This window comes from Malus sylvestris, chromosome 13 (assembly GCF_916048215.2).
Source record: "Malus sylvestris chromosome 13, drMalSylv7.2, whole genome shotgun sequence".
NCBI classification, from domain to species: domain Eukaryota; kingdom Viridiplantae; phylum Streptophyta; class Magnoliopsida; order Rosales; family Rosaceae; genus Malus; species Malus sylvestris.
This window is the reverse complement of record NC_062272.1, coordinates 15,766,163-15,780,094: the sequence shown is the minus strand read 5'-3', so window position 1 is coordinate 15,780,094 and position 13,932 is coordinate 15,766,163. Positions and strand designations below refer to the sequence as shown.

Genomic DNA, 13,932 nt, shown 5'->3' with positions numbered 1-13,932 from the left:
TAATTATTGAAATATTTGAGTTGGATTCTCATTTGCTCTATGAAAGGTTAAAAAGGTAAAAAGCAAAACTTTATATATGATGTGCCCAACACTGTTGCAGTTCATACGTCCGTATTTTACTCTTGCTCTATCATTAGCAGTCTATTTTCCTCCAAATTCCGAAACCAAAACTCAGAGAAACAAGGAAATGGAAAACGCCACTGTCATCTCCGGCGACAAGCCCACCGTGATGGTGACCAACGACGACGGAATTGAAGGGCCAGGACTTCTCGCTCTCGTCCAAGTCCTCGTCTCCACCCATCGCTACAATGTTCTCGTCTGTGCCCCCGACTCGTACGTAAAAGAAAAGAATTAAACGTTTAAATGCTCTTCGGTCTTCACTTCCTCCAATCAAAATCCAATCCTTCATTTTTGCTGATTCAAAATTCGTATGCCTTTGCAGGGAGAAGTCAGCAGTGAGTCACTGCATCACATGGCGCCATCCGATTGCTGCCAAGAAAGTGCATATCGATGGAGCAACAGCGTATGCTGTTTCTGGTATGGAAATTTCAAAACCCCAGAATGTTTTTTCCAGTTTTTTTCCAAAGTGATTACTTCCCTTTTCACCCAGATAGGTAAAAAGTAAAAAAGCTTTGTTCTTGATCAACTCTGTTTGCAGGATCTCCAGCTGATTGTGCTTCTTTGGGTGTTTCCAAAACGCTTTTTCCGACAATTCCTGACCTGGTAAATATTTTTTACTTCTGCGCTGTTGCCTTTGATCACATTTCTTATCTGGGGTTTTTCTGATTTGTAATTACATGTGTTGCTGTTTATACACACAGGTAATCAGTGGTATAAACATGGGCAGCAACTGCGGTTATCACATGTTAGTAATCTTTTGTTTTCTGTTTCCTGTCGATAATTAGTTATCATTTTTTAAGATTTTGTCTCAAAATATTTAAACACAAAGATATGTGTAAGTTGCATCAGCTTTGTCCAGTGAAACTGAAATGATTATCTTTTAATTGTTGAAACCCAATGTAATTTTATACTAACTATTTGCTTTCGAAAAGATTTGGGTTTCCAAAAGATGGTATAATGAGGAAACTAGAATGATTTTATTCCAAGCACAACTTCTCACAAAGATGTAATCTTTTCCCAAAAAGTTATGAAGATCTATTATCTTGATGAATAAAAGACAAACACCCAATAAGTTTTGTTCTCGAGAGTAGCCTACAAATCTAGTTGTCCCTAAAAATTTCAAAGTGCTAGTTTTATTTTCTTGCTTCTTTCAGCCCATAACATTATTAATAAGTTCTTTATTGTAACTGTAGTGTTTACTCTGGAACGGTGGCTGGTGCTCGCGAGGCCTTTTTCAACGGTGTGCCTGCAATATCTGTATCATATGATTGGTAAGTGTGCTGGTTTGATGGCTTATTGCTTGATGAACAATATTTTCTCTGCACATGAATGAATGATGAATCTCAATGAACATTTCAAATTGTTAGGGCCGCTATTATATTTTTCTTGTAATTTTATTCTTTCCTTTTTTACTTTGAGAAAAAGCAAATTCTTGTGTGTTTTTACCTATTTTAATCTCCTGTATGACTACGTTGAGTTCTGGCCGTGCAGGGTTGGAGGTAAGAGCAATATTAATGATTTCACAATTGCTGCCGAGGCTTGCTTACCCATCATAAATGGAGTCCTGGTGGAATTAAGAAACAAAACCTATCCTCAAAGATATTTCTTGAATGTAGATCTGCCATGTGATGTTGCTAATCATAAGGTAAATTTCTGGATGCATGCTGTGTGTCTGTAATATTCAGTATAGCAACCCTCGTCAAATGCAGTTTCTCCTTAACAACTACATTTGCCAACTTCCACGCCTACTCTGTCTTTTCTCTTTTCCATGTGCTTGTATTGAGTCATTTTAAGACTCACTATACTGCAGAAGACAAAACTCTGATAGGTGCAGTGGTATTTGTGCATGAACATGCTTATCCAGGCTATTTCACTACTGAAGTAATTTGTATCAGTAGCTTTTCTTTCTTTCCTTTCCTTCTTTGTCTCTCGTTTTCTTTTACTCTGAATACCTTTCAATGAAAGATTTGTAGGCAGTTTGTTTATTGTTTATGCTTTAGTGAGCGTTACTGGATTGCACTTAAGTTTGGTTTTCTCTTAGGGTATGGTCGGGTGAGGGACTTCCAAATTCCAAGGCATTTAGGCAAAGTGAAGAAGAAATGGACAGAAAGTTAAGACTGGAGGAATTAGAAATGCACCTCATGAGCATTACAAAGGTATGTGATAGAGATTTGTAAATGATTCCAAGTAGTCATTTTCAAATTCCTCTATCATATCTTTTATAATGCTAATGTGGTGCATGTCTAATCCCCCTGTCAAGCTTTTTGTGGTCCATTTCTTCATCACTATGCCTAAATCTCTTGGAATTTCAAAGTTCCTCACCCAAACATACCCTTAGTGAAATGGATGCTGCTTCCAGTTTTATGACAGGAGCATTATCCCTTGTATTATCCATTGATTTTAACATATGGCTTTGCAATATTGTTCTCTTCTCTTGTGCCTTAATAGGGGTATAAGCTGACTAAGCAAGGTAAAAGCATAATAAAAATGGGGTGGAGGCAAGTTACTTCTGACTCGGAAGGCGGGAAAATGTTGTCAACAATGGTAAATTCGATTGCATCAGCTGAAATTGCTACATCAACCACACCAGCTGAAAATACTTATTTCGCGAGAGAAGTGGGTCCTTTTCTCTTTCTTTCTGCTTTACTGTATTCTAGGCTGTTTCCCTTTTCCATTGCTTTTGTTTTCTTTTAAATAAAACTTGATTAGTTGTTTACCTCCTTATCATTTCTTCCTTAGAAACATAATAGTTGGCTTGTTGTTAGTTCTCTTGGTTACATCATTGAATGAGAAATCTCGAATCCAAACTGATGAAGGAATTAGATAATCAAGCAGTGCAGTCTTTGGTGTCTTTTTGTTGGTGCTAGTCTGTGTTCTTCTTTAGAAACTAGTCTAAAAGTACACCATCTAGAATTTTGGGTTTTCTCCATCTTTCAAACAGAAAACTATCATTTCCTTGAAGAAGAGTTTTTAAAAAGTGGCCATGGGATTATTGGCGCTCTTGTAATTGTATATTTGGTTGAAACAACTATCGGTTAATCTGATCCTTTTTGGGGTACACCAATGTGGGTGGTTGACGAACACATTTGATGCTTTTGTTCTTCCTTTAAAAGGAACTGCAATTCTTGAATTGAGGTATCTTCGAATACCAGAAAATATGGGGAGAAGGGTGGTCAGGGGCCTTATTTATAAAACTCAAATTTAAGCATAGAATGATAAATTGTAGTTTAAAGTTGTAGTCTTTGAAATTGTTTAGTGCTAAATGCTGGGTTATCGATGCTGAAATTTGAATTGCTGTAAATCTAGAACTAATTTAAGTTCACCTTTTTGGTTAATAGTTGAAAATAGTTCCGAGTATGGGAAAGCTGGTGCTAATTGCTTACGACTAGATAAGAAGGCTGATAATTTGGTGGTTGTGGTCTTGGTGGTGGAAGGTGGTGCTGCCAATGACTGATGGTAGATGCATGTATTTGGCTATGTCTGAACATGAGGTGGTAATGATGGTGGCAATACTGGTATTAGTGGCAGTGGTTGCCAAAAAGATAGTAAGGAGGGAAATGATGGTAATAATGTACAGGGTTTAAACAGCATTCAGTTCAAGGCTAATTAAGATTTTGGATGGTGGAAGTAAGGATGATAAAAATTGCATTCTTTAATATTTTTCATTCCGCAACGTGCAATACTTTCTGAGATATTTTCGTGTGTTTGATTACCTTTCTCTCGTTCTTTTGATTGTAGTTGACTTGAGTGAATGAGTTGCACAAATCTGATGCTGTTTAGAGCAGCCAAAATTAAAAGGAATGTTTTCCTGGTTTGTGTGCATCATTTCAGGGTAATCTATTTCCAATTTTGCAGGTAAGGGGTGCCCAAGCTGATGAGGATGATAATGACCACCGCTTTCTTCAAGAAGGATATGTGCGTATCATTTTAGTTTCTGCAGACGTATCTTTGTAGTTTGCATCACTATACGCTAACACAATACTCATGATTTCGTCAGATTACTGTCACTCCTCTTGGTGCCATCTCTAATGCTGAGATAGAATGCCAGACCTACTTAAAAGAGTGGCTTCCAACCGTGGTTGAGCGCCCCTCTCCATCGGCTTTATAAAGCTATTGAACGACCTGGTTAGTACAACACAGTAAAGTTTTCATAAGTTTGAAATTCTTTTATATTTGTTAATTTTGAACCTTATAATTTTTAGGTACTTGTGTGATCAAACCTGGTCTTTGCACTGCTTTTACGAATTAGTATGAAAGTGTTATATACATTGAGTGCCTGAAATAAATTCGTTGCCAATTGAGTCTTCGTGTCACCAAAACGCTTGCAAAGTTCCTCAGGTATTATTTTCGGCTGGGCAGCCGTGGTGAGGCAACTCACCATAATACACATGAACAGTTGTCCTACACAAGTATTTTCCAGTGATTAGAATGACTTATAATATACGGATATACTGTTATAACGATATGTGACATGTATAAGTTTAAAGATTTTTATTTTATTAGTAAAAGACAATGTATGAAATGTCATGTAAATTGTTCTCCCTAATTAAAGTCGAATTTTGTGAAAATATTGAGAGATGAGACTTTAGGAGATTTGTCATGTCCTATATAACGTGTTGAAGTTGTATTTGCCCAAAGTGCAAAAAAGTTGTAAAAATATCTAAATCTAGTAAAAAAGATTAGGCTAAATCGCACTACCTTATTAGCAGATATTAGTGGCCTGAAAGTGGCTGTTGCTACCAACTTGACCAGGTGTCTTGTGTTTCCAACGCACACTTATAAAAAACCGAAAAGAAGGAGATAATTACATCAAAATTAGTCATAAAGGTTTCGAGTCACACATAAAAACAATGACCTAAAGACAGTTTGATTACTGTTTTTTAATCATCCATGGACCAGGTCGGTGGACGCCAAGATTTAGTATGTAACTAGCAAAGTGTAGGGGTTGTAGGTTCGAATCTCGTGGATGACGAATTTGACACCAAATTAGGTTGCTCATTGTGTGGCTTAGCCGAACTCCTCATCCCCTTAGTGTAAGATATATTGTTGTAAAAAAAAAAGAAGGGGTAAAACTAGAACTCCTCTCTCTCATAAAGAGAAGTACATGCATGTCCATTTCAGTTCTTAAAACCAAAAGAAAATATTAGGGTTTCTTAATTTCTTATCCAAATCAACCAATTTGAATCAAATTTCTGCAGCTCAGCTTGAAATCCATCTCAAATCACCTCCACGAACAAGAATCTTACAACATGCATGAAGAGGAATCAAATAAAAACTCAAATTAGAAATTCTCAAATCTAGAAGTTGAAAATTTCGAGAAAGCTACATCCCTTGAGGAGAGGAAGAGATTGATATCCTATCCGACGTTGGGGGTGGATGGGATTGACCGAGATCGACAATAAATCACTTAAATTCGTCAACTAGTTAGGAGCTCGACACGAATCTATAGCTTTCGACCTTGCGCGATTTCGTAGATTATTTTTAATTTTCAGTTTTTAATTTTTTAAATTTTGTTAATTAAAAACCAAGAACCCGAAAAGCCAAATTTTAAAGACTCAAGAAAGAGTTTTCATTTTTTGGTTTTTAGTTTTTATTTTTAAATTGAAAGTAGTTATCAAATGAGTTTTAAGTTTTCAATTAAAAAATGAAATTGTTATCAAACAATCATAAAGTTGTCTACATATTGATCCAAATCTTTTAACTTTTATATCCTATTATTTCGATCACTCCCAGACCCTGCGTAAAGCGGGAGCCTTGTGCACTGGGTACGACCTTTATCCTATTATTTCGATCACTTCGTAAAGAACCCACGACATCGCAAATTTCAAGTATAAAACTACACATGAAAGTTCCTCCCTACTTTTTTTTCTAGAATCAGTCGGTCAATAAATCACATTATTAAAGATTGCTTCACATTTTTGTGCAATCATAAACTACTTTACAGATTTGATATTTTTAGTTTCTAAAAAAATATAAGACATGTAAATCATGTAGGTTGTCCCATCCATTCGTTGATAGACAAACTGAAGAAACAAAAAGAGCCACCTCAACCACTGGAAATAGACAAAACAACAAAAAAAAAACCACATGGAAGAAACAGAAAACAACTAAAAAGAACTGCCCCTTGATTAATTTGTGGTAAACTTATGAAATATGTCGTTTCGTTTCAGAAAAGCATACTGCATATCTGATTATGTAGAAGAAAGATTCGTTCATCTTTGAAGCCATTCAAAAACTCCTAAATCACAAGAAAGGCAAAATATTTTAATGCATTGCATTTACAGGTAACTGGAAAAAAAAAAATTACTGGACAAAGACCTTTTACATGTACTCCAGTATAAAAAATGTATATATACACAAATGTATATAAATAGGATGTATACTTGGCAGCACGAAATCACTCTCACTCATATACGATGGAGAACAATGGAGCCTTCATATGAATTCATGCTTTTGGTGGTGGTAAAGAAGGTGTGGTATGTGTATGGGCCTCCACTAGTATTGACCACAGGACATGCACATCCTCGCAGGGGCAGGATTTTACATCCTCGTACAGAATGTAAATCCCTCTTCCTGCTACAAACAACCACAAAGAGATCCAAATATTAGTAATCGCAATAGATTGTAGATCTTAAAAAGGCTTGTGTGTGCGTGCGCGACAGTTTGAAGAAGACGTTGATATTGTGCAGAAGACTCAAAAGTGGAGGGAAATGCAGGTTATGTGCATGAACATGAAACTAGAATGCGTAGTTGAGTGTGCAGAAGTACGGAGAAAATGTAATGGTTGGAGGGAGTGATGGGAACTTACTTTTCTTTGGACCGGAATGGAGGCGAAACCACATCTTCTTAAGAGGAGAGAAGAGGGAGTGCAGCCACCCCATTTGCAGAAGAGGGTGTGACACGCATGTAGGTGAAACCAAATGAGAAGAAGAAAAATAAACAAAAAGAGACAAAGAAATGGAATGAGAGAAATGAAACGTAGGTATTGCTTAGAGAAGGGGTGAAGTTTTTAAAGTCACTGTTTTCTAAGACAAGTTTTACTTTCATTCCCTTTGCAATGCAGGCCAATCACGCGTATCACATGTTGCTCTTGCTGCCATGTCTTTGTCAAACCCTCCCCCTTTTATATCTTAAAACACAAGGAGCCACTCAGCCACCCTCACCAATCACATTTGCTTTTCTACACACTTCTACACAGCGCGCGCTCTCTCTCTCTCTCTCTCTCTCTCTTGTGAATTGAGTTCCTTATGCCTCAAGCCACATTTTCTGATTCCCGCATACTCCTTTTCAATTTTTTACTTTTTGCACACTTTGTTTATTATTTTCTCTTTATTCTCCTTTGAGTTATTCAATCCAAAGGCTAAAACTAAACAGAAATATGCATAAAAAATAAAAATAATTGTACGGAAATCAGTTCCCTTCTTTGTTTTAACATTTTAGGTCACATCTTGCGTTTTAAGTAAACCCCCAAGCTTCTCATTGGACTCGTGTACAAGGTATCTGTCTTCAGTACCTCAACCTGTCCCATACTCCAATTTGGTTGCATTAGAAGTGTCTCAGCCATGGTTTCCTAGCTGACTCATCAACCCTTTGGTTCCATACCATTCTTAATTTTCTTTTGATTAGTCCTAATTTTCTAATTAGGGAAATGACCTTCATGATTGAATAGCACATTCTTCAAACTAATAAATAAGAAGCACAAAACATAATCTCCTCCTCTCATAGGTGAGAAATGGCGTTTAGCATCTATATCATATGTCTCTGTTATGATCAATCGGTCTAAGTAATTTGCCTCATTCACATCCAGGTCATGAATGTTTGGAATCCATATTATGTAAAGAGACATTGCTTTTGAAAGAAAAAGTAAATAAAAGTTATAAAACTGCTTCTGGTCTAATTCTTGGGCAATAATTGAGTTGAGGCTTACTATAAAGTAAACATCAGCTACGTAGCACATTAGTTTCTTGTATTCATTCAATTCATTAAGTTCTTCAGTTTGGTTTATCAAATACTTAAATTTCGCTCGATTCTTAATCAACAATGAGGATTTCAGTCTAGCCCAATCACAGCAGTACCATCTTCTGCAGACCAGTCCAAAACTCTTTCCCAGCTGCTATTCTTCCGATGTTGCTGCATTGGGCTTTTTTATTTTATCCACGTCGTTGGGCCTTAAGCCCGTAATCACTAAACTGGCTCCTATAATAGGCCTACAGAAAGCCCAACACTTATTTTGAAATACAGTAGTTGATTTGCAACTTTAATTTTTGTAAATAAAAATATATTTAAAAAAAAAAGAAACTATACAAAACAAGCAGCATAAGCTGCAGCCACCAGAAACAAAAACGTTGCATCAAAAGCAATAGCAGCAACAGGAGGAAAGTACAAAACCCCAAAGTAGGGCAACAAATGGGGACATTCCATTCTCGCAAAATAGTGGTTTTTCTACTTTAGTATATGCTTATTGTAAGTCTTAAATTCCGCTTATGTAATTTGATTTGTAAAGTAATACGATATGGTGGAGGATCCCTAATTCTGAACACAACGAGATTAAAATAATTTGGTATGAAACTCGCCTTCCATGAGAATTGACTTTAAAATCTCCGTAGTACAATAATATGATTCATGAAGAATCTCTTTCTTTTTTTTTTTTTTTTTGCTAGACAAATATTTCTATTTGTGCTTGGTAATAAGTATAGAAAACCAAGAAGACTATATTTATGAATGTTTTATATTTCATTGAATGAATCAAATAATTACATCAGTTGTTGTATATATAGTGATAGTTATGTACAATAATCTTTCTAACAGATCAAACAAACTTTGTACACATGGCACACTATAATTGGCTAACTAAAAACATAATGTATGTCATGATTTGGCATCCTCATCTTTACACCCCCTCAAGCTGAGCTTGGAAGAAGTTGGAGTACCAAGAGATAGCTCGGATTGAAGAAGAAGAAACATGTTCTTGGTTAACGACTTAATGTGAATGTTTGTTATTTAGTCCTCACTGCACATATACTGAACTTGAAGAAGATTAGCAAGAACTAACTCTCTAATGTAATGATAATCAATCTCAACATGCTTTGTCCGAGTATGGAAAACATGATTAGAAGCAAGAGAGATAGCGGATATGTTATCACACCAGATTATAGGTTTAAGAGATAAGGGAAAGCTAAAATCATGAAAAACCTTGCAGATCCATGTAATTTCAGCTGCAATATGAGCCAAGGATCGATATTCAGCTTCAGTGGAAGATCTGGGCACTGTAGGCTGCTTCTTAGCACCTTAGTTGATTAAGTTAGATCCAAGAAAAACACAAAAACCACTACTTGATCTTCGGTCAAAGATACAACAGGCCCAATCTGCATCAAAGAAGGTTGAGAGATTGAGATTACTTTTCTGAAACCACAAACCATGTAAGGATGTGCCTTTGAGAAATCTGAGAATCCTTTTGGCAGCTTGTATATGAAGATCAGTGGGAGTAAGCATGAATTGGCATACTTGATTTACAGCAAAAGAAATACCAGGTCTAATCCATGTCAAATACTACAAGGCACCTACAAGTGATCGATATTCAGTGGGATTTGATAAGGGAATGCCACTGTGATCTAGTTTAGTAGTACCAAGAGGTGTGCAACATGACTTAGCACCCTCAATCTTTGTTTTCTGCAATAAATCTAGAAGGTATTTGCCTTGATGAAGGAATAGACCTTTGTGATGATCTTTGAACTTCCAACCCCAGAAAATAGTGAAGAAGACTTAAGTCCTTGACGGGAAATAGAGAACCAAGTTTCTGGATAAACAAATTACACACAGATGAGTCTGAACCACTGACCAATATGTCATCTACATAAACCAAGACTATAACAAGAGCATGATCCTTAATGACAAAGAGAGAGGCATTATAACAAGATTGAGTAAATCCAAATGACTTGAGAGCTTGAAAAAGTTTATCAAACCATGCCCGGGGAGCCTGTTTGAGTCCATACAAGGATTTCCTGAGTTTACACACTTGATTTGGCAAATTTGGATCAGTGAAACCAGAAGGTTGTTGCATAAACACCTCTTCCTTTAAATCGCCATGGAGAAATGCATTGCTTATATCAAGCTAATGCAGAAACCAATTAAATTGAACTGCAAAGGTTAACAAAATTTGAATAGTAATTGGCTTTGCTACAGGACTAAAAGTTTATTGATAATCAAGCCCTTCTTGTTGGTGAAAACCCTTGGCAACTAATTGAGCCTTATACCTTTCAATAGAACCATTAGGATTTTTCTTGATTCGAAAAACTATTTGCAACCTACCACATTCTGAGAGGGTGATGAGGGAACTAGAAACCAAGTTCTAGTGGATTGAAGGGCATTAAACTCATTTTGCATAGCTAATCTCCATTCGCTATGCTTGGAAGCTTGATTATAAGTAGGGGGAAATAATCGATAGTGGATGACAAGGATGTTTAGTAGCAGAGAAGGCTCTGGGTCGAAAAATACTATTTTTGGACCAAATGACCATTAGGTGAATGTTGGTGACTAGTGCATGAGAAGAATGGTCAACAGAAGTAGGAGAAGGGATTTGATCAATAGGTTGAGATAATGAGCTTGAGGGAACATGTTGAACAACAGGTGTAGGGGATTGAGTAGTAGACGAAGGTGATGATTGAGAAATAGGAAAGTGAAGATCAATGATAGAAGGAACAATGATAATGGATTGTGAGAACTGTGGAGGATGAACTTGTTGAAATGGAAAAGAGTTCTCATTGAACAAGACATGCCGAGATATGTATACTCGATCCATGAGCAAATCCAAGCATCTATAGCCCTTATGTTGCAAACTATATCCAAGGAAGACACATTCCTTACTTTTACCATCCAACTTAGAGGAAAGATAGGGTATTAACTAAGGGTAGCAGCTACAACCAAAGACCTTAAGCTAGTATACTTGGGGGGAGATATGAAACAATAATTCCCATGGAGAACAAAGAATACCAGAAATAGGCAATTGATTAATCAAATAAAAAGTAGTAGATATAGCTTTAACCCAATATTTGTGAGGAACATGAGATGCAACTAAGAGAGTTCGAGCTGCCTGTATTAAATGTCTGTGTTTACTTTCTACACAACCATTTTTCTTAGGAGTATATGGACAACTAAGTTGATGAGAAATACCATGCAAACGGAGATAAGCTTGAAATGAAGAACTAACAAATTCACCCCCTAAATCTGAACAGATAACCTTTATTTTATTTCCAATAGCATTTTCTACATATGTTTTGAAGTTTACAAATGTAGAATACCTCAGATTTTGCTTTCAATGGGAAAAACCAGCTCTACTTAATATCATCATCTACTATCAACAAGTAATAGCGAAAATCACTAACAAAAAGTATAGGGGCAGGTCCCCAAACATCACAGTGAAGTAATGCCAAACTTTGAGATGCAAAGGAACTTGCAGCCTTGAAAGGAAGCTTGTGGTTTTTAGCTATAGCATAATCAGAACAGAAAAATTCAACTGAAGATGCACCTTGCACATAAAGTTTATTTCCAGAGATAACTTTGCGAAATATAGGAGAAGAGGGATGACCCAATCTATTATGCCATATCTTTACTGGAGCTTTAATACTAACTAAAGCTGATGCAGTGAGTGAATGAGGAACAATACCAGAAGTAGAATGACTAGTTATAGGAGTAGATTGCAGAGGATAGAAACCTTATTCAACTGAGCCCCGCAAAAGCGTCTTCCCCGTAAAACGATCATTAACAACGGATCCATCAAAATCAAGGGTCAATGAACAATAATTGTCTCAGAGAAATTGAAAGGCAGGCAACAAATTGTGTTTCATGTGAGGAACATGAAGAACATTGTTCAATTTAAAAGAAGCATCAGGTGTCCGTAATTTAGAAGAACCAACATGTGAAATTGACAGACCTTTACTGTCACTGATGTATACTTTTTCTTCAGTAGTGTAGGGAGTAAGAGAGTTAATGTTTGAGATTTCATTGGTGATGTGCGAGGTGGTTCCAAAGTCGATCAGCTAAGAAGGAGAGGGCTTTGCAGTGTAGCGCGCACACATTACTTAAAGTTTGGCAGAAGAAATATGACCAAAGATCTCTGGATTCATGCGATCAAAACAGTCAAGGGCTTCATGACTAGGATTGCCACATATTTGACATGGAGCTCGAGGACTAGAAGTTGACCACGAGAATGAGAGATGTTATTGTTGCGATTGAAGCCATTGGTATAATGATTTCCTCGAGAGATACCTTTAGTGCCATGAATATTATTGTAACGATTGGTCTTTCCTCAATTTGAATTATAACGAAAAGAGTTCTGAAGATGTGGATTTTGTACTGCATACGCCTGAGGCGATGTGGGAATGAGCGGTGGTTGAGCTTAGACAGATAAAGCATGAAAAAGTTCAATATTACTGGATGAGACAACTTTCTTGCGACGATTCATAGAGAGCTTATTGGTAAGTAACTACACATGCAATCTGTTTGTACCATACTTGACCAATCCCGAAACTACTAAGCACCGGTCAACGTTATACCGTCAAGGACCCAGAAGAGTTTCCCTCCAACCAGGAAGCCAATCACAGCGCGACACGTGTCGACATCAGAAGCCAATCATAGCGCGACATGTGTCAACATCAGAAGCCAATCACAACACGACACGTGTCAATGTTAGAATGAAACTAGAAACGCTCTTCTATAAATAGAGATCATTCTCTCACAATATTTCCAAATGTCATTTGTACTAAATCATTCACTAGTACTCACAAAAGGAGAGCTTGAACCTATGTACTTGTGTAAACCCTTCACAATTAATGAGAACTCTTCTACTCCGTGGACGTAGCCAATCTGGGTGAACCACGTACATCTTGTGTTTGCTTCTCTGTCTCTATCCATTTACATACTTATCCAGACTAGTGATCGGAGCAATCTAGTGAAGGTCACAAACATAATATTTTCTGTTCTACCAAAGTCCTCACTGATTTTGTGCATCAACATTTGGCGTCGTCTGTGGGAACGACACTTATTCCCACTTTCTTTAGCTTTGCCAAGCTGGTTTCCATTATTCGTACACTCTATTTTGACCAAGCATCCCTCTCCAACATGGGGAGCGAAGGAAGCCACAGCACACAGTATGACACCCATCTAGCACCTAGTGCGAAACAACGAAAGAAGGAAGGAAAAAGGGTTGCTCTTCAAGCTAAAGTTGATGAGCTAGAAGCTCAGACCAACAAGATATCAATGAAGAATGATGACCTCCAGGAGCAGTATGAGAAGCTCTTTGAGACGCTTCACGAAACTAGGAGTACTCAAACACGCGAGCTTGTTGCCCATGTGGACATCAACCATCATCTGGGTGCCCTCCAACACGGAGGGTCATCTCCATTCGACATGGGTATCCCTGATAAGGAGCGAGCTAATCATCAAAACATTGATCAACATGAGACTTCTCTCATCCCAGATGCTTCGACCCAAAGTAGAAGAAGTGGAGGAAGACACCTCCTTGCAGAAGGGTTGGAAGGATCGAAGCCTTTTATCGTGACTGCCGAGACTTCCTAAAGCAACGTCGAGAGAATCCCCTCTACATATGCTCGAAGATCAATGACCCAAGGGTTTCTGAAAGACTTGGTCCCCTCCCACGACCCAGGCCAGCTGTCAATCTAGGGAAGGAACGACAAGTCCTAGAGGAACATAAAGGTACGGGGGACTCTGAGGTATTCTAACAGGCTCGCCCTAAAAGTCAATACGGCGAGTCCAAGAAAAAACCACACGCCCTTGCTCAAACTTTCCTACTTCCAA

The 13,932-nt window shown here is 37.4% G+C and overlaps 1 protein-coding gene across 1 annotated transcript; it reads left to right on the top strand.

Moving 5' to 3' along the window:
* Positions 1 to 95: 95 nt before the first annotated feature.
* Positions 96 to 4,688, top strand: LOC126597477 (uncharacterized). Its single transcript, XM_050264272.1, has 10 exons — positions 96 to 333; positions 443 to 537; positions 659 to 723; positions 822 to 865; positions 1,314 to 1,391; positions 1,612 to 1,765; positions 2,569 to 2,736; positions 3,976 to 4,035; positions 4,118 to 4,245; positions 4,323 to 4,688. The coding sequence occupies exons 1-9, from the start codon at positions 188 to 190 to the stop codon at positions 4,226 to 4,228; spliced, it is 921 nt and encodes a 306-aa protein (XP_050120229.1). The 5' UTR covers positions 96 to 187; the 3' UTR covers positions 4,229 to 4,245; positions 4,323 to 4,688.
* Positions 4,689 to 13,932: the final 9,244 nt, after the last annotated feature.

Coding starts and splice junctions, on each gene's coding strand:
- LOC126597477 (XM_050264272.1), top strand. CDS start 188: ATGGAAAACGCCACTGTCATCTCCGGCGACAAGCCCACCGTGATGGTG. Junction 1,392..1,611: donor ATATCTGTATCATATGATTG/GTAAGTGTGCTG, acceptor CTGGCCGTGCAG/GGTTGGAGGTAAGAGCAATA. Junction 2,737..3,975: donor ATACTTATTTCGCGAGAGAA/GTGGGTCCTTTT, acceptor CCAATTTTGCAG/GTAAGGGGTGCCCAAGCTGA.